Source organism: Sesamum indicum, linkage group LG7 (assembly GCF_026168435.1).
Source record: "Sesamum indicum cultivar Baizhima isolate 11 linkage group LG7, ASM2616843v1, whole genome shotgun sequence".
Taxonomy (NCBI): domain Eukaryota; kingdom Viridiplantae; phylum Streptophyta; class Magnoliopsida; order Lamiales; family Pedaliaceae; genus Sesamum; species Sesamum indicum.
This window is the reverse complement of record NC_142663.1, coordinates 15,159,622-15,180,527: the sequence shown is the minus strand read 5'-3', so window position 1 is coordinate 15,180,527 and position 20,906 is coordinate 15,159,622. Positions and strand designations below refer to the sequence as shown.

The 20,906-nt window shown below is 31.3% G+C and overlaps 2 protein-coding genes across 2 annotated transcripts; one reads left to right on the top strand and one right to left on the bottom strand.

The window, feature by feature from the left end:
- Positions 1-540: 540 nt before the first annotated feature.
- LOC105167045 (jasmonate-induced oxygenase 2) lies at positions 541-4,076 on the bottom strand. Its single transcript, XM_011086601.3, has 3 exons — positions 3,359-4,076; positions 2,355-2,685; positions 541-985 (listed from the first exon to the last, which is right to left on the bottom strand). The coding sequence occupies exons 1-3, from the start codon at positions 3,847-3,849 to the stop codon at positions 734-736; spliced, it is 1,074 nt and encodes a 357-aa protein (XP_011084903.1). The 5' UTR covers positions 3,850-4,076; the 3' UTR covers positions 541-733.
- Positions 4,077-14,770: 10,694 nt separating this feature from the next.
- CZF1 (zinc finger (CCCH-type) family protein) lies at positions 14,771-17,755 on the top strand. The gene is made up of 2 exons (XM_011086600.3): positions 14,771-14,929; positions 15,410-17,755. Exon 2 carries the CDS (start codon positions 15,416-15,418, stop codon positions 17,444-17,446), a length of 2,031 nt encoding a protein of 676 aa, XP_011084902.1. The 5' UTR covers positions 14,771-14,929; positions 15,410-15,415; the 3' UTR covers positions 17,447-17,755.
- The last annotated feature ends 3,151 nt before the right edge of the window (positions 17,756-20,906 follow it).

Sequence of the window (20,906 nt, the reverse complement as noted above, 5' to 3'; positions counted from 1 at the left end):
AAAGATGCAAATACAAATAGCACGTGTTTTATGAGCTAATATTTTTATCATTACTTTGAATATTGATGGGAGTTTAAACAATATTTTTTACTTTGAACATTGACTTCATGACCACATAAGTGGTAGGTTATGCTACCAATTAAAGTGACATTTTACTAATATTTTCATTAATTAAGAAATATGATCATGGACAGCCCTATTTACTTTAATTCACCAAATTGAGGCCTTACGACTCAAAGAAATTATAGATTTAAATCTCATCATATGGATATTAGTCTACTCTAATAATAGTTGACGGTCTCTATCTAATAGTAGCTATTATATAGTAATTATACATATTTAATATTGATAATTAATGTTTATTGAATTATTAATAATTGAAACTTATAATGCAACTGTAATTGATTCATTTAAAAATATATATATATATGTGAGGTAACATGATATGTTAAAAAGTAAGATTTCAATAATCGTAGTTTGCATGGATTTTATAAATGATGGGAATTGATATAAATAGTTTAGTAGTTTGGAAAGATAGATTGTTATTAGAATAGTAACTAATTTTATTATAAATTATTTAAATAATCATACATATGGTCTAAAATAATCTACAACAAATAAGCTCTCCCTACAAATTAAAGCACACAGCTGATGACTATATAATTATAAACTAAAGATCATCAAATATGATAATGATTATTAATTATGGGCCTTAATTAATTATTATCTATGATCATTTTGGAGAATTTAAGGATTCTCCTAATTGAGACTTTCCCTTAGGACCCTTGGTCCTGATGTAAAGTCTGTACTCATCAAAAGTCATAGCAGGGTACAGTGCTGGTCTGTCCGGTGTCACCAATTCCTTAGCTGGTCCGATGAGCAAATCGCTCTTGGGATTATAGAAGTAAGCGAGTGAAACACGTTCATACGCTGTATTTACTATCACTCTGTGCTCAACACTTTTGTAAATCGCATTGCTCAGTACCTGCATATCAGATCAAAGAAAAAAAAGATGAAGAAAACATAAACCTTATTACATCAAACATATATATATATATAGTGAGGGTTAAATGTGATTTGGTCCCGAAACTTAGGTCAGATAGTGTTTTCATTCTTTAACTTTTGAAGGTAGTATTTTAGTCCTACATTTTTTTAATTTTTGTGATCTCAGTCTTTTTTCTGCTGGAGTTCACCCTCATTGGCAAGAAGGGTGAACTCCAACCAAAATAGAACTAAAATAGGAAAAATTAATAAGATGTAAGACCAAAATGCTATATTAGAAAGTTAAATGACAAAAATATTAGAAAAATAAGCCAATAGGAACAATAACTTGAATTTTAAAAGGTTACTTAAGGTGCAGATGCATTTTTTTAGTGAAAATGATAAACTTTAATGAAAAAAAACTTAAATAATTTTTTTTTAAAAATGCAGGACCAAAATAATATTTTAAAAATTCAAAAAATAAAAATATCAAATAATTTAAGTTATAGAATTAAAAACGCATTTATGACTATGCAGAGATTCATGATGAAAGCTTATATACACGTACGACACTTGACAACCTTGAAATCTTCAAATGAAATTATGTTTTACTAATATATATATATATATATATATATATATAAGGCACGTTTGTTTTGACATATTAGGGTTTTTCAGTTTGTTGGATCAGACTGATAGAATGATGGACCCTCCGTGTCCTGAACCTTATCTTGTATGAATTCTAGCTAACACATCTTCTTCTATCATATCTTGCAATAAAATGATTTTGATCTATTACTTAATTAGTTCAACAGTCCTAGTAAGGGTCAAAAAAATTACATGTGCCCTTATCTTGGGCATTATCCATTCTTTCTAGTTGAGAAGTGTGCGTAGAATTCATGAAACACAGGCACATGGTAGGACCATATATGCATCATGTATTTGCAAGTACGTAAATTAATTTGTTGCTCATTATATGACAATATAATTATTATATATTGTCCCACATATTAAATATCATGTTTGGACTTATTTTTAAATAATTTTAGTTAATTTTGCTAAAAATAATACGTACTGTGAGCGAGTTAGAGTACTTAATTAGAGAACTATATTTGATATTTAATCGTGAAAATTTTTATTTAGTAAAAGACGATCGAAATTGAAAAAAAAAAATTATCTTATTACCAATTTAAAGGACAGAGGAACTGTTGTATATATATAACATACTTTTTGTTTTTATACATGAAATTGGCAAAAGAGATCCGAACATTGCTAGGGTTTTCATCTCGACTGATAAAATGATTCAACGTAAACATGTGAACATAATTCAAGGAAACTAATATAAAGCAAGAAATTAAGTGAAGAGGGATCACCTGAATTTGATCACCAATATTCACAATGAATGCATGTGGAGCTGGTTTAACGGTAATCCAACCGTCTCCCCGACGAACTTGGAGCCCCGGCACCTGCTGATCCGGCAGAAGAAAGGTCAACCCGGCTGGATCCGAATGAGGGGAGAGGCCGAGGGTGAGGTCCGGCTGCGGACACTTGGGGTAAAAATTAACTCTTAAACATGCTCCTACATCGTCCCCTCCAAACGCATTCCGCAGAAACTCTTCTTGTAATCCCAGGTTTATCGACAAAATCTTTAGTAAAACCCCACCAAGCCTCACTACTTGGGCAGAGTATTCAGCAATCACTTCCCTACAATTTATTAATAATATTATCATCAGTTGTCAATTTTAATCTTCAAAGAATGTAATGAATATACCATCGACTAAGATATCAAACGTGCCATAGTGCTATTCTTGCCGGAAAAATGCTTTTCTAGTCTTATAAAATAAGGGAGAATTTATTTTGGTATCACGACTATGGCATGCGTCACTTTAAATCCCATAAAATTCATAATCACGTATTTTTAGTTCCAAAAAGTCACGTGCGTGGTGATTTTGGGACAAAATCATTTTATGGGACTTAAGAAAATAGTTGTGATATTACAAAAAATTCTACCCTTATTTTATGAGATTAAAAAAATAGGTTGCACTCTTCTTGACTTTCTAAATATAGTAAATTATTTAAATGTTGTGCCCAAATCATTATCCCAAACAGTGGTAACCACCATTTTGGATCGGACAATAGTAAGCCCACATATATAGTCGGAGTTTAAGGATGTTACTAACATACATGGGGAGAAACATGGACAAGCTTCTCTTAGTTGATCCAAAGATATACGTAAAATCAATAAAAAAACTCGTATTTTTCAGCTATATTTTAGGGAAGAAATTGTATATATGTTATTCTGGCACATTTTCTTACACAGTATTTCCTCCGCTAGCGCGCGGGTGTTGTTAAATCACGTTAGAAAAAGTACAAGTACCTGAGAGAATTCGGGAGGGACGGCCACTTGTTAAAATCCCTCAAGTTGATGGGGAGATAGTGAAGAAAGTAATAATCACTCCAATCAAGAACCGCGCCTTTCTCCACCCCGAGACGGCTCCCGTACCCTTCGTACGTCGTTGGGGAGTTGGCATAGGCTTGCTTAACCTCCATCGGCTCGTGGAAGAACTCGCGCCAGACCTCTCGGGCCTGGTCCATCAGCTCGGGCCTCACCCCATGGTTCACCACTTGAAAGAATCCCCAATCCCGACATGCATCAGACACTTGTCTCAGAGTGGACTCTCGGAGGGTGTCATCAAGTAGCCCTCCGAGGTCTATGAGAGGTATGTTGGCGTTGTCGTCCAAGGAGGAGATGAGGGCCGGTCGGGCCTCTGGCGGCTTGACATATCTCTCGGGAATCGTGCGGATGCCACTGTCGGACAAGGATTGGACACGGACGATGGGTTCGGGCCAATCTCTAGGGCAGTTCATTGCAATATATGTATGAGAAAAAGGATATTAATGCAATATTGTTGTTGTGTTGGAATTGTGAGGAATATGGAAATTAGGATATGACGAAGTGGAACTTTATAGTAAGAAGGAGTGGAAGTGGTAGGGGCTGTGTTTTTGTTGGAACAGTTGGGAGTTAAGAAAGGTGACAAAAGAGAGAGGTGATATATAGAAATGGCGTTTCTAGTTGAAGTTGACGTGATAACAACGTGGAATTTGATCTGTTTCTAACTTACAATAAACTGTGCACGGCGACATTCAATTATACTCAAATATATATAAGTTTTTCTTGAGAATATTTGTAAAACTTTTGATCATCATACAGATATTTGTATGTATACAACTTGGTATTAATTAGGTCGAGGACGAGTGAAGATATATATAGAGAATTGGTTGATCTTGGGCTCGTCAGCTCATCTTGAATAGAGAAATCTTTATTTAGATTGAGTTTGATAAAATTTAAATTAATTATATGATAAGTGTAAATATCTTTATTTTATAATTTTATTAAATTTAATTTAAATGAGAGCTGATGGATCCATCGTGAATATTTAATTTTGACCTTTTTTTCTTCATTTGAAAAAATAAAAGGAAAAAATAATAATTATATAAATTGGTATGAGGAGAGAAAGAGAAGAGAAGAAAATCATTATAGCCCGTGAAGAAATTGAAGATCTGCTTGGAGTAATTAGGACCACCAATGACCAATCACGTGCCATGATTACCACACCATCATCGTCTTGTTTTGTTCTCCAATCACGTAATTTGCAATTAATTTTCATATTTTTGCATATATATATATATATATATGGTGTATTTTTGGCTGCCCACCGACCAGGGGCTAACTGTACATGATTTTGCGCACATGCACAATAGTTCAACTAGAAAGAAAACTAAAGGAGAAATATTTAATGCGAATTAAATAATATAAAAAGAAAAAAAAAATACTTAAATGGGAGTAATGGTTTGCTCCCTTACCCTTAGGCATATAGGTTAGATTGCTAGAAGATTTCCAACTTTTCATTGTGTCACTATTAATTGTATTCAACTCCATTTATATGTGAATACATTTTTATTCAGTTGGTAGGTTTTGAATATTTCACCCCAAGAAACTTCTTTAAGATATCATTATTAATAAAGTATATTATATTCATATTTTTTAGAGTCGGATCAAATTATATTAATATTTTTATTTTTTTGTAAAATTACGACTACGTTTTTTGAGGGGTGTTATTGTAATGTTTTTCAAGGGATATTTGGAAGCTTTACTTTTTTATAGGGGGTCTAATTATTGAAATTATATTGATAACATCAGGGGAAAGTATGGTGTGGATATATTTTGACATAATTTCAAGAGGTGATAATGTAATTTATCCTTATTAGTATGATATTAGCCAAATTTATATCACAATTCCTCCTTTTACGTTGAATTTCCTAACTCAAAATTAAGCTTGACAAGAATACCAGATCCATCGCATAACGAGTATGTATATTAATATATAGTTAAAAAAAAAGTGACAAATCATAATGATAAATATATTAATTTTAGGATAATTACACCATTCTCGTCCGAGGTTTGGTGTAATTACATGTAAATTCCCGTGGTTTAGAAAATTGCATCTAGTACCCATAATGTTTGTTTCCGTCTAACAAATAGATCATTCGGTTAGTCAAAATTTTTTGAATTTGTTGATATTCATTGAATAGACGTTCATATTTATCCTCAACTGACTTACTACTATCTTATTGCAGGTAAAATAATTTTTTTTCCTAACCAAACTACTCTTATGCAAATTCACACAAAAATGCAGGTGTGGAGGTATTTTTTCGCCGTTATATGAGTAGTTTGATCAGGAAAATGATTCCTTTAACCTACAATAAGTCAATTAGGGTAAGTATGGATTTACATTCGATATTTTCGCCAATATCATCAAATTCAATAAATTTTGCCTAATTGATGGATTTATTTGTTAGATGAAAACAAACGTTAATAGTAGTACTATGTGTAATTTCTCAAATTATATATCAAATTTAGGTATACTTATACCAAATTTAAAAAAAATGATGTAATTACCCCTAAAATTTATTACATAATAATTTTTTTTAAATGGTTGAGCCCAACATATTATGGGGAAGTGATGGAGCAAGTGGTCGGGGACACCTTTATTTTACTAACTTGGTCAATTAGTATTAGTCTTCACTTTGAATTTGGACTTGGCATCATCCACAACAATTCAACACAAATAATGCTTTTCTCATCAAATATGTTACGATCACTATATTTTTTGTCTCATTAATAATTTTATAATTTATAAAAAAAATAGCAGTACTAAAGAAGTAGTCGTTAACTCTTTGGTAAAGTTTTTCTAAAATTAGAATAATTTCTTGTTTTGGTTGCAGAAAGAAACAGAGATTGTCCTAAACATCGGCTTCTCTGTCTCCCCCTCAACTCTTGTCCGTATGCCTGTCTCATACATTACTATCACGTCACGTGCACTCACCGCCCACACTCATCTAACCCAACGCTCCAAAATCATCACCACTCACATCCTCATCGTCATCCAATTCAATTTGCCGCTCCAATTCATAATTAAATTATTCAATATTTTATCTGTGGATAATCATAAGCTTCTATGATGCATTGTATTTCAAATTTAGATAATAATTCGTCATTTTTTCTTATTTTTATAAAAAAAATTATTTATTAAATTTTTATTTAGAGTTAAACTAATTTTTAGTATTTATGAAAGTATTTTAGAAATATTTAAATATAAAATATGTCAAGAAATATCGATTTGTTTGATTCTAGTAGTACCATGTCTTTTTTTATTATTTTATTAATAAAAATATTTTTTTATGCCAAAACATCCCAACGTCTTATAACATGTAAAAATTTTCTTATTTTATTCAAATATTTTGAGATTTTATTTTAAAATAAGATTCAATATTTTATAAATTTCTAAAACATCTTATAATATGTATGATCAAACTTATAAAATAATTTCTTTAAATAAATTATAAAAAAAAAAAAAAACTTAGCCAAACAATCTCTTAATTATATAAAACATGAACTAACTCGAATAATTTAATATTTTCAAATATATTTTATTATTTTTTAGATGAGCCGAATGTTGCTCCAACTGTATCAAACAAAAAAACAAGCTTGCAAATCCTCCGACCAACAAAAATATAAAATAAAAAAGTTTATGCAACTTCACTAAAAAAAAAAGATAGTAATTCTAGAAGATTTCCAATTTGAACTTTATGTGGCCATTGTTTCCAAGTCTAATGTTTATATATTGTTCACGTGGGAGAACTGTGGATGTGTGTCTTAGTTGGCTGCTTTGATTTGACCCCATCAAACTTTGGTAAACATCCATTTTTTAATAAATATATGCATACTTTAGTCTATGATTCTTTCTTTTTCTTTTTAATTTTTATAATAACAAATATTAAAGTTAAAAGAAAATTATAATAATAATTTTTCGTAAAGGTTTAATTTAATTATTCCAAAAAATAAACTTCTAAGTTAAACAATAAAAATATATATTTACCCCATATGACCTACAATCTATTTGTACAAATCACCTATATTTTATGAGAAATTACACTTACATTCACCAGAAACATCAGTATCGTTTACACAAATCAGAAAATTTATATGAATAATATTAGAAATGTAAATGTGATTATCCCTTTAAAAATTTATATAAAGTTCATAAAAATAGTAATAATATTAAGAGATTTTTAATTCAAATTCCACTATATATAAGGGTCGGAGAATTTCAATAGAGTGTAGAAAACTCTCGTACCTCTTTTTTTTTATATAAAAAAAATGCTCTGCCTATTAATAGTGATCGTATTTTCAATGTTATCTTCCAAGTAATTAAAGTTCACAGTTCACACATGTTTAATATAAAACACATTTAGTTTGTTTTTCATATTTTCATTGAGGAAAAAAAAAAAAAAAAGATTGTTGACAAATATTGCAAACCTAATAACTCAAAAATAGAGGTCCTTCCCTAGAAAATAGTACTTTAGATAACCCTCGAAAACATGTAAATTTCGTTAGCATCGACTCTCTCTGACTTTCAATTGTATCGCTTAACCCTATATTATTTCATGTACATGGGAGTCGAACAACACTACAGTGATCGAAGGATTTTTACAAATCATTATTATATAGAATTTAATTGTACCTCTACCTTGAAAAGAAAAAAACAGCAATAATAATAAGAAGAAGAATAATTTTAATACAAATATTATAAAATAAAATACCTTATGATAAAACTATAAAACTCTTTCGCTTGTATTCTGATAATTCTTTATTATTACTCACAAATATTTATTTGTGTTCACTCTATTTTCTTGAGTTAAGTATTTTTGCGTATATGATTTAGTCTAGCGAATATTTATTTGGACTTATGGGCCTAGTGGCCCAATACAAATATGGCCCAAGAAACTGTAAATTGGTCCAGAGGACCCCAATCCGATTCAAGGAGTCGGCCCATTTAACCTTTTACTGGGTGCTATGTAAGCCTTATCAAGCCTTTGTTTTTGTACTGTTGAAATGTTTTTTATTTAATGAAATTTCATTTTTTATTGTAATGTGGCTCAAATAGTGGAGTGGGCTTGGCCCATATTGTAAAGCCCAGGATGAAGAAATTAAAGGAATAGGGCCCAACCCAAGGTAAACGAGTTCAATGACCCTCCATCGATGTTGGACACATGGCATGATCCAAGGACCCAGCTGGCGACCGTACAGTGGCTGCAAGTTATAAAAACTTTCATTTCCAAAAGTGAATGGTAATATTTATTGCGCAAGTCTTACTTCTAGCTCCAATATTTCGACTTATTTTGTTCATATTTAACTTGATCGTTGTAGTTCTAATGCTGGAATCCCATCATCTCTATTATCATTGTAATTTTTCAATTTATTTTTAATTTCATTTTTGTTAGAGTTTGATCGTATGTCTATCAACTGTTTACGTTTGTAATCCAGCAAATCAGATTGTTATAAATTTTATTTATGCTAACACATATAGTTTATTTAAAATTTATTTGGACATTATTAAAGAAGTAGTTTATCACATCAATTTTTTTAAGTCTTTTTATGTTTTAATTGATGTTTATTTTATATAGGAGGTTAATTGCTCTTCTGTCTAACACAGAATTATAAATTGCTATTCACCCTTGTGTATTATTTGAAACATACCTTAGATTTCATTTATGATCACAAAAAACTCATCCTAAATAGAGTTGAATATGCGTCCGATAAAATTTTGTTTAGATAGTAAGTTTAATGCCGCAATCAGGAAGTTATACGTTTAAAAATTCATAAATATGGGTGTATCTAAAATTATGAATATATTTTATTAATCTTTCATATAATATTATAACAAACGATATCTATTGAAAATAAAGAAATCCAGATTTTGTTGGGGGCGAAATGGCATCCCTAGGAATGAAGATCCAATGATTGAAATATTATTATTATTATTATTATGTTGAAATTCACTCAGACACTTCCCTAACTCCCAATACTATTAATATAAATTAATGTTATCCACTCCACAAAATTGGAAAATAATTAAAATATAAAAATAGGAGAAGTGAGAAAGCATAAGAAACGTGGGGGGGTAAGTGGAAGATGAGAATGCGCGCGTACGTGTGTGATGATGAATTATTGTGGGTGTGGGTGTTTGTAGTCTGTTCCCCACCCATTCCCACAACCACAACGCGCTACTTTTTGTTGTAAAATTTATTTTATTTTTTATTTTAATTTAACATAAACACACATTCTTTGTATATTTTTTTTTAAAAATAAAATATATGATGTCATCTTGTACGTATAATGTGTGTATGTTGAATGAAGTAGAAGATGAAATACGAATTACAATAAAAAAATCCAGTACGCATTCTGTGTTGTGCTTTGGATTTCTGATCCATTAATACTCTTCAAACTCTCGAGCCCATAATCTCGATTTCGTCAACTAACTAAGCTGCTGTGACTTTCCATTTCGTTCTGTATACTACCACTCAGAATTTATTTACAAAAGTCGAAAGAATAAGGTGATTTTTTGTTTTCACTTAGTCTTTAATATTTTTTTTAAATATATTTTTGTGATTGTTCTGTATTATTTACATTTTAAATAAAGTAAAAAATAAAGATCTCGATGAAAATGCCTTTTTTTTTAAGTGTAATTTAAAAAATAAGAAATATTAAATTACATTCTCAATTTTTTCCCCTTATTTTCCCTTTTAATACTTTTTCCAGATACTTCCATTTTTTCATCCTTTTGCTACTTTTAAACTTGATGAGATTATTATTTCAATTCAGACATCTCATTAATTGGACGTTTATGAGTTACTGAATGAACAATTTAACATAAATATTTCATTTTATTTAAAGAAAAATAAAAATGGCCACTTGATTCTATAAATCGTTTGATGCTATACAATTTATACGTAAAATATTATATTTATTATCTGCCAAAATAAATAACACACACTCAACAATTAGTTACAAATTAAATTCATCGAAAAAAATTATTAAAACGGGACATGGATCGATGATATATTTTTCCAATTTTTGAATAAGTTCAGACATACGACTCGTTCTGAAAGAAAATCTTGAGTATTATTTATTTTCGTACTAAAATATTGTGCGAAAATAAAAATATATTTTCTTAATAAATTGATGGAATAATTTAATATTTAGAGAAAACAAAAGAAAGAAAGCCAAAGTTTTTTGACTTGATATGAGAAAGTGAGAAGCAATGAGCATACACCCAACCTTCCTCATCCACGTCACTTTCACATTACAATCATTACAATATAATTATCATTATTTATATAATATATGAAAAATATTCTGTATATGTAAGAGTTTTCCTAAGTTAGCATCATCATCATATTATTATTTATGTTGCATATGTTAATATATAATGCAAAAATATTTATTTTTAAATATAGAAAATAAATAATATTATGATAGGATCAAATTCATATCGGGTTTAAGTTAATAATTTAAAAATCAAAATTCATCTCAGATATTTAGTAAAAATAATAAATTATTATTTATTGAATAAATTGATTAAAATTATCAATATCAAATGTTTATAATCTAGCAACAATTATAATTATAACAATCAGATACTAATTGTTAATATCAAATAATTATTATTAAAATAGAACGATACTTACTATAAAATGAAACAATATTTTTATACATTAATGAGATTCGAACCCATAATATTAATGTGATAAAGCAGGGGCTAAGAATGAGTGAGTGGGTAGTAGGCTTATCCTTTATCTTATCTTGTCGGGCGTTTAGACAATAATGTTAATTGACATGTATGTATAGTTTATACAAAGCTGAAACCCTCAAATTTCCACCACCTGAAATTTACGATTATTTTATTTTATATATAAAGTATTTGATTAATCACACTTAAACCTCTTTTAAAACTATGAATTTACACTTTTGCCAAAAAAAATTTAAAATTATACATACATCCCCTTAAAAATTCTCCATTTACACTTGATTCCTTCTCGTTAGGATTTGAATGAAAAATGCTGATGTAAAAAAAAATACATAAATTTCAATTTTTGCTCCAATTTAATAGTTTCATGTATATTTTTGTATTTATAAGAGCATAAATATAATATATATATACATGATATAAGTTAATATTATTATATTCTTTTCCTTATAAGTATATAATTATTACATGAGAATGTTAAATGAGGGGTAAAATTAAAAAGTTATGTAATTTTTTCTTAACGTGAGTATTTTTTGTTCAAATCATCACAAAAAGGTGTTAGATGTAAATAATGAATTTTTAGAAGGATATACGTGTAACTTTGAAATATTTTTAAAGAAAGTATAAAATTTTGCATCTTTAAAGGAAATCTGATATAATTAACCCTGAAACATTTGTTCCACTTCCGTGTGCCTACTTTTGTTAGTTTGTTACAATTAATAAAAATTCTTGGCATATTTTAGTCTAATAATCATTTGTTTATTTAGTTTAAAAGATTAGTGGTGAATCAATTTGCGAGCCCACCTCAATTTGGACCTATGTCGTCACAAACAAACAGTATTTCGTACTATAAATTGAAATTGAACTACTTTTGATTCAACATGATTTAATAATTATTTTTTTACTATTTAAATTAGAAGCACCTTCCATTTCACCAAATTCAAAATTGAAAAAAGGGAGGTAATAAAACATTAGATATATTATTTTATAAATTATTACAAAAATTCAAATTTTATCTTCCTTAGTCTAAAGTCTATTATTTTGAACTCATTTCAATTCAATAAAGAGCAATAAAGCACATATCATTAAACACAAAGTGTACAACATAGAAACTCTTACAAGATCCTTAGTACCTTAACGGAAATGTAATATTAGATGGGTTTTTTTTTTTTTTGACAGATATTTATTATAATTGATCCATACACTGATTAAATTCACATTATAATAAATTACAAAAAAAATCACATTACATATAGATAAATAAGCATTACAATAAATTTATATTAAGTGAGATAAATATTCATCGGTCTAATACGGCACGGATAAATATAATGATGATAATTGATACTATGAGTCAAGATTTGTTGTTAAAAAATAAAAAAATTATAATTAAAATCGATCGATGAGATACTTTTTCTTTTTCTTAAACGACAAATAAATATATTTAAAATATTCTTTGAGAATAATACCACAAATAAATATACATTGAGCGAGAGACATTTAATGAGAACATATAAATGTCTGAATATTTAAACTGGATAGTGTTCCTCTTTATTGACTTCTTTAATTAAAGTGATAATTATTATCGAATTATTTAAAAGCAATAATAAATTAGAGTCCTACGCTTTTGAATTTTGGCCAGCAACACTATTAATTTGAAGTCAATATTTTCCATTAAAAAATAAATCAATCATTACATATAAGTCGACCTAAAATAAAAAAAATATATAAAAAAACAAAGCCCAAAATTCACCATTAAAATTGGATAAAAATAAACATATTTTGATGGGATCGCATTTTGTGCTTATTTCATATGATATTTTGATCTCTTTTGTGACCAAAATGCTCCAAATTAATTATTATTTTGCAGCATTAGTCTACTAAGGAAAAATAGAGCGGAAAATGAAGAAAAGAAACAAAATGAAAATTTGGACAAGTCTCAAACTCGATTTTTGACAAAAATTTGGAGCTGTTTGGACTACCTTTTGATGAATGAGGAGTTTAACTAGAATAATAATTTTATTTTCATTAGTCTTTTAATTCAATTAGGAATCTATCTTTTAATCCTAGTAGAATTAGGTATCTAGTGATTGTTATATATGTGTGTGTGATGTAATTCAATTTAAGGATTAACTTTTCAACTCTTGCGAATTTCAGACATTGAATTCTCATTTCTCTATTTTTCTGTGTTTTTATGGTCTTTTCTTACTTTGCTTTTTATGCGTTGTTTCATGAGCATGTCTAGCTAATTCTCTCATTCCGATTGAAGACTTGATGAATGCTTAATTCTAATAAGTTGTGAGAACTAATTTATACTTTTACTTTCATTCATATCTCCTGTTCTCTGTGCTTTTTATGATGATAGATACCGTTATTCATTGTCAAAAATACTTTGCCTAGCCAATTGAATTTGTAAATTCGTAATTGTTTGTTTAGTTCAATAACTAGTGTTAACATAGTATAATTAATTATGTAGAAATTTTCGATTATGTTGCGGGGAATGCACAATCTAACTTAAGTAAATCCTCGTAGGAATTTATTGGTTAGAATTAGGCCTTTCTAGTTCTTAATGATGTCAGTAAATTAAATTTTGAGAACGTTCTCAAGGTTGTTTACTGATTAGGGATTTAGTAAACGGTAGTTCCTTGACTATCCACAAGGTAAGGAAAGGTAAGGTCGTCAGGTTGTACCAATTGCCATAACCAATTTATCTATCATAAATGATTGTTATTTTTGCATTTATGATCGACCGTGGAATTAAGCAGGATCCTGTCTTTAACTGGAATACTCTTATCTTATATTTATCTCTTCTAATTTTATTAACTCTTTAGTTTAATTTAGTTTTTATTTTTATTTTTCTTCACAATTATAAACTCCCTAATTATTTTTATTTTTGAAAGAATTAATTTAAAATCAATCCACGTGGATTCGACCCTACTCACACTTCTCAAAAGTGTTCGTAGAAATTATTTTTGATGAATTTGACACCCATCAAATCCAGTAATTAAGTTTGAGGTCCGGTAATAAATTGAAGTTATAAATTTAAGTCCCATCAAATATATAGTATATATTTCACATAATGTAAATTTATTGTAATTAATATTAATTTGATATGAGTTTATTATAATATCTAAATTGTACTGTGAATATATTTAGAATTTGTAAGAATTATCGTTTTTATTAAAAAGGAAAAGGATAAAAAAAACGACACGTGACACGCGGCCGGCGAGGATTTTGTTTTTTGAGATTCCGGGCAGGGGAGGATGAGCCCCACACGTGACGGACAAACCCGTTATGCGGGTTTTTGATATTGGATTCTCAGTACTCAGCAGCAATTCAAGTGGGACCCACCCACCCCCCAACTGCATCTCAATTTGCATCTGCATCTGAATTTGCATTTCCATTTCACTTGCATTTGCATTTCTATTTGTATTTACAGTTCGGGTGGGTTTAAGATAATGGAACCAGTAAGACACAGAACTGGTGTGAGGGTGGGCCCCGCCCTTTGAAGGTTTGACTTTGACTGGTTGGGCTAATGGAAAGAGGGGAAAAAGGGGGAAAAAATAAATTAAAAGAAAAAAGAAAGAAAGAAGCAAGAAGAAAAGTCACACTTTCCTACTCCCTTCCTCCTAAGACTCGTACCTCTTTTGAATTTTTGAGCAATATATATATCAAGCCTCCAAACACTCCTCCTTTCACAACTTTGTGTTGTAATATAAACAAAATCCACAACTCAAAATAATTCTCTCAATACCCAAAGTCTTTGTGGTTTCAAAGATTTATACCCTCTTGATAAGGTTTGTTTGTTTGTTTTTTTTTTTTTTTTTGAGTTAAAGAGTAGTATCTTATCACTTTTTAATATTCTTGATGTTGTTTGAGGAAGTTGCTTGTGTTGAAAGAGCTGTTTGATGTTTGTTTGTTTCAAAGGTTGAATTTTTATGATGTGGGCTTTGATTTGTAAGGCAGTTTTTTTATTTTATTTTATTTTTCAGATAGATAAAGGGTTTTTGTTATTTTGATGATCTTTCAAACTTCTTCTCTTGACACCCTGGTGTTTGCTGGAATGGGTCTTTTGATGTTTAATAAAAGAATTGTATTTTATTAGGAGAGTCAGTTTAAGACAACTCTACCTTGGTAGAGAATTTATGTATACATATATGTCTGTGTGGGTATGTGTGTATATATACAATCAAGATTCACATATGGGTAATGAGATTTGAAGTTTGTGATTCATCTGAAAGGTGCTAACTTCTCTTTGTTCTTTGGTTATCCTTCAGGGTTTGATGTGCGGTGGTTCTAAGAGTAAACTCAGCCCTTTTGATTTGAAGATGGAGGCTGGATTGCAAGAGGAGAAGGAAGTGATTTTGCATAAAAATTGCTCAAAATTGCTTGAACTGGCAGCCACAGACGATTTGGCTGGCTTCATATGTGAAGTAGAGGAGAGGGGTTGTGATGTTGATGAAGTTAGCTTTTGGTATGGCAGAAGCTTTGGTTCTAGGAAGATGGGGTTTGAAGAGAGAACCCCTGTCATGATTGCTTCTCAATATGGAAGCACAGAGATCTTGAAGTATATTGTTGGAACTGGCAAGGTTGATGTCAATAGAGCTTGTGGCTCCGATGGGGCCACTGCTCTTCACTGTGCTGCTGCCGGTGGCTCGTGGTCGTCGGTTGAGGTTGTCAAGCTCTTGATCGATGCCTCTGCCGATCACAATCTTCTTGATGTTAATGGGAAGAAGCCCGGTGACCTGATTGCTCCTTGTGTCAAATCTTCTAGCAATTCGAAGAGGAGAACACTGGAGATGCTGTTGAACGGAATTAGTGTTGTCGAGGCTTGTGATCAGGAGGAAGAAGAAGGAAAAACGCCCCGGGCTGTGAAAGATGGGAGCGAAAAGAAAGAGTATCCGGTTGATGTATCTTTGCCGGATATAAACAACGGAATATATGGGACGGACGAGTTCAGAATGTATAGCTTCAAGGTGAAGCCGTGCTCGAGGGCTTATTCTCATGACTGGACTGAGTGCCCTTTTGTCCATCCCGGCGAGAACGCGAGGCGGCGTGATCCAAGGAAGTATCATTATACTTGTGTCCCTTGTCCTGAATTCAAGAAGGGAAGTTGTGCGAAAGGCGATGCTTGCGAATATGCTCATGGTGTCTTTGAATCCTGGCTGCATCCTGCCCAATACAGAACCCGTCTTTGCAAGGACGAGACCGGTTGCTCGAGAAAAGTGTGCTTCTTTGCGCACAAACCGGAGGAGTTGCGCCCATTGTACGCCTCGACAGGCTCAGCTATGCCTTCTCCAAAGTCTGTGTCGGTTAATTCATTAGACTTGACAACTCTTAGCCCGTTGTCCCTCGGCTCCTCTTCTCTAATGCTGCCTAACTCTTCGACTCCGCCCATGTCTCCATCGGTTTCTTGTTCGTCTCCCATGGGCGGAAGCATGTGGCAGAACAAGATCAACCTTACACCACCCACCCTTCAGCTCCCGGGGAGCCGGCTCAAGAGTACTTTGAGCGCAAGAGATATGGAATTGGATATGGAGTTGCTGGGATTGGAGAAAATCCGCACTCAGCAAAGGCAGCAGTTGGTGGAGGAGATGGCTAGCCTTTCTTCCCCATACAGCAGAATTGGGGACTTGAAGCCTACTAACCTCGATGATGTTTTCGGATCTCTCGATCCAACCTTACTATCTCAGTTGCAAGGTCTCTCACCCAAAGTTAACACCACCTCCAGTTCCCATTTACAATCTCCTACCGGGCTTCAGATCCGGCAGAACATGAACCAACTGCGGGCGAGCTACCCATCAAACGTCTCTTCCTCACCGTCAAGGAAGCCCTCCGCATACGGGTTTGACTCCTCCGCGGCCGTGGCTGCAGCCGTCATGAATTCAAGGTCGTCGGCATTCACAAAACGGAGCCAGAGCTTTATTGACCGCAGTGGAGTTGGCTACCGCTCCAGCCTTTCAGGCTCAGCCAATTCACCAAGTCTAATGCCATCGAAACTCTCAGAGTGGAGCTCTCCGGATGGGAAGTTAGACTGGGGCTTCAATGGGGAGGAGGTGAACAAGCTTAGGAAATCGGCATCTTTCGGTTTCCGGAGTGGTAACACCAACACACCTTCAGCCATGGCTGCATCAAACATCGATGAGCCAGATGTGTCTTGGGTTAATTCACTGGTGAAAGACGTTCCGGCGGGTGGTACTTCAGCCGGAGCATACGGTGGTGATCAGAGGCAGAGGCAGGGAGGTGTTCATGATGCAATGCAGCAGCATTGGCTTGATCAAATGTACATAGAGCAGGAGCAGATTGTGGCTTAACTTGAGCAGCATTCTTGCCACATAAAATTGCTTGAAGATGATGATGTTTACTGCATAGGGTTGATATTCTTTCAAATTCTTATTTATACCATTATTATATCTATAGTGAGTAGATTGAAGAGGGAGACTTAACAGTTTCTTGAAAGCATTACTGATCAGAATATGCTTCTGGGGTGTTGGAAAGATTAGACTGAAGAAACAAGATTTGTTCATTTTTTTTCAAATTTTAATTTTATTTTTTCGATATGAGTATTCTTCCATATTGAAGATCATATAAGTAAATCAAAGGAATGAATTTTCTGCATTTTACATTAAGTGCAAGTATTAAATGTTTATTGTACTTTGGTTTGAATTGGTAAGAGCTTTGTGCACCACAATCCACAATTCACTGCTTTCCAATTCAGAGACTTGTTTTAGCACCATGTTTGGATCTAGGATTTGTAACGGAACTGTTTGCTTGTGTTTCCACTTCCAAGTTTTAAGTTTTGAAATACTAATTAAAAGTGAAGATATACGTGTTCTCATAAGAATTATATTGACTTGAGCTCACAGTTCAATATAAAATACAATAATCGAAACATATTTTTATTTCACAGAAAATTTATATAAAATTGAATTGAAAATGATAACATTGGTTGGCAGTGGGGCTTCGATTGGGAGCGAAAATAATAATATCTGTTAAATTGTTTGGTATTATAAAAAAAAAAGTATTTAACGAAAATAATAATATCTGTTAAATTGTTTGGTATTATAAAAAAAAAAGTAAATTTTAAATACTGAAATGTCAAAATCTTACATAAAAAAGGGAATTTTTCATAGATAAATTATGTTTGTAGATATGTAAATAAAAATAAAATCTGTATTTTTTTTGTCCTGATACCTTTATGCTTCAACTTCTCCCCCTATTTTTGGATGTAAACAAAGAATTTCATACATGTCTAATATTACTTTTCTTTCATTTACTCTTTCCAATCAAATATAAATTTTTTTCTTATACATATATTTTTCTTATATTCTATAGAGTAAAATGGAAGAAGAAAAGAAAGGTTAATCCCAATTATGTATCCAAATTATGTACAAGGGATTGAGGCAACTTAGTTAAAAAGCAAGAAGAATGAGAGAGATTTGTTTAGGTTTGGGCAAAAATGGGGCGGGCAGGGGCAGGGGCAGGCAGAAGTGTCCAAAATGTTGGATGCCCGGGGCTGGGGGTGGTAGTGGTGGTCACTTTCGGTACCAAAATAGACAGAGCGTACACAGTGTAATAATCGCACTAAATAATTCAGGTGAGTAAAAAGTGGTATTTGAATTGAAAGAAACCCCTTATTAAAGCGTGCTACACCTACACTATCATCACCACTACTCCCCACTTTCATAAACTACTACTTTTTCCCATTAACAACTTTATTACCGTACCCAAACATATATATATATATATAAAATCTTAATTTATTTTAAATATCATGGATTTTATTTGAATTTTTTCTGATTGTTTTGAGAACACGGTACCATAATATCATCTCTTTATAAATTTTAGGGATAATTATATTATATTTATTGATTTTATGAATTATTTATATATATAATCTTTATCTTTTAAAACTATATAAATTATCATAATGCCGAAAAGTAGATATAGTTTGTGTAATAATTTGTCATTTTTTAGAGGTGTAAGTATAATATTTCAAAAATAGGAATTATTTGTGTAAATAATATTGATTTTTTAATAAATTTATATATAATTTTTTTTAACAATAATGAACGATTTGTATAAATAAATTATAAGAAATAGGGAAGTATAGATATAACGATCCATAAATTTTAATTTTATTATTGGAGCAAAACCTTATTGGGAATGCAACATAATGTGTGGATTCGTTTTCTGAGTGTTTTGTGGAGATAGAGAGAGAAAAATAAAGATAAATAAGTGTGTGTTAGAGATAGGATGAATGTTTGGATTTATTTTTGAAAATAATTTAAAATAAGTATTGTATGTTTAATGTTGTGTTTTGAGAGACAAAAATTACTATTCATTGTCAAATCATAGTTAAATCATATTTTTTTATATATATTTATGTATATATGTATTTATGTTAAAACAGTTTAAAATATCTAAATAAGGTGTTTCTGAATAATAATAAATATTAATTATATTTTGATTCGTCTAAAAAATAATTTAAAAATAAAAATAAATATAGTGCAGGATTTTACGAGAGAGAGAGAGAGAGAGAGAGAAGTTTTGATTGTTGAGGTATTAAGGTAGAGGTGTGAGTTTTTGACTATCATATGTAGTGGTCTGAAGTTGGGAGGAAAGAAAAGAGTGATGATGATGTTGATGATGGCTGTCTGAAATTTCAACTTTGTGGGTCCCATCCCCCTTGAATCTATCGTTGATTTTTATTACAATGCGGAGCCGCCCCTAAGACCTTACACCTTTTGTCCTCATCTCTCTCTCACTCTCCACCACACATAGCAAAACAAAACATAATAAAGTTGCATCCTCTCCATTCCATTGTCCTAACTCCCGCCCTCTCTACTTCTTTTACCTAAGAATAGTCCCCCCCCCCCCCCCCACCCACCTTACTTAAACTTGAAAATTTCATTTCATCTTTAGAGTTTTTATAATAGATAAAAAGTTGAATATTTTGTACTCACAAACTTTAACGCCTTATAAGTCTTAATATTTCCTTTCATTCATTAGTAAGACGTCTTTTAAAAATAAAATCATAAGTCTTACACTTACAGTTAAAAAAAGCGAGTAATACTTGGCACAATCGAAGAGTATCGATTGATTTACAAAATGCATCCAAATGTTTTTTCCTCTTAATTATAACGAAATAAATGATAGTAGTGGTTGTATTATTACTTTAAATGTGCATAATTTATTATTCTCAAGAAATAAATATTTCTTTCATTTTAAGAATTTATTTATATTTAAATTTAATAGAAACATTATCCTCTTAATCATATATTATCCATCATTCATCATATATGAAAAGACACCAATCAACAGCATGAAAATTTTATAAACAAAGGCCAGGGACTGTGTTTGGTCGTTTTAGGCCCAGCCCAAGACACCATGCCAATACATCGGGCCTTTACAATAGAAATCAATCATCCCCAATCAATTGGTCCGGAACATTAATGGGCCTTAAGCCAACTACAATACAGAATACTTTATTGTTACTGAGCATGTGTAATTCTCTGCTGCACGGAGTGCACAACACCCGGTATGGTATTGGGTAGACCTTCATTTGGATATCTATTCAGCTAATCACAATTGAGTTCCTTATGCAATTCCAGGGGTGTGTGGGTCCTAATTGTAAGTCATTTATGATATTATCAATAATTATTTTCTATTTTTATTGTATTTTGAAAGTTGAGTTGGACAGAGTTCGAAAGACAAAATATTAGTAAAATTTTTATATTTATCTTGACTTACACGTATAAAATCGATGTGTGT

Excerpts from the sequence above, each read along its gene's own strand:
- LOC105167045 (XM_011086601.3), bottom strand. The coding sequence starts at position 3,849 with ATGAACTGCCCTAGAGATTGGCCCGAACCCATCGTCCGTGTCCAATCC. Across the intron at positions 2,686-3,358 it reads TCCCTCCCGAATTCTCTCAG|GGAAGTGATTGCTGAATACT; the intron begins GTACTTGTACTT and ends AATAAATTGTAG. Across the intron at positions 986-2,354 it reads ATATTGGTGATCAAATTCAG|GTACTGAGCAATGCGATTTA; the intron begins GTGATCCCTCTT and ends TCTGATATGCAG.
- CZF1 (XM_011086600.3), top strand. The coding sequence starts at position 15,416 with ATGTGCGGTGGTTCTAAGAGTAAACTCAGCCCTTTTGATTTGAAGATG.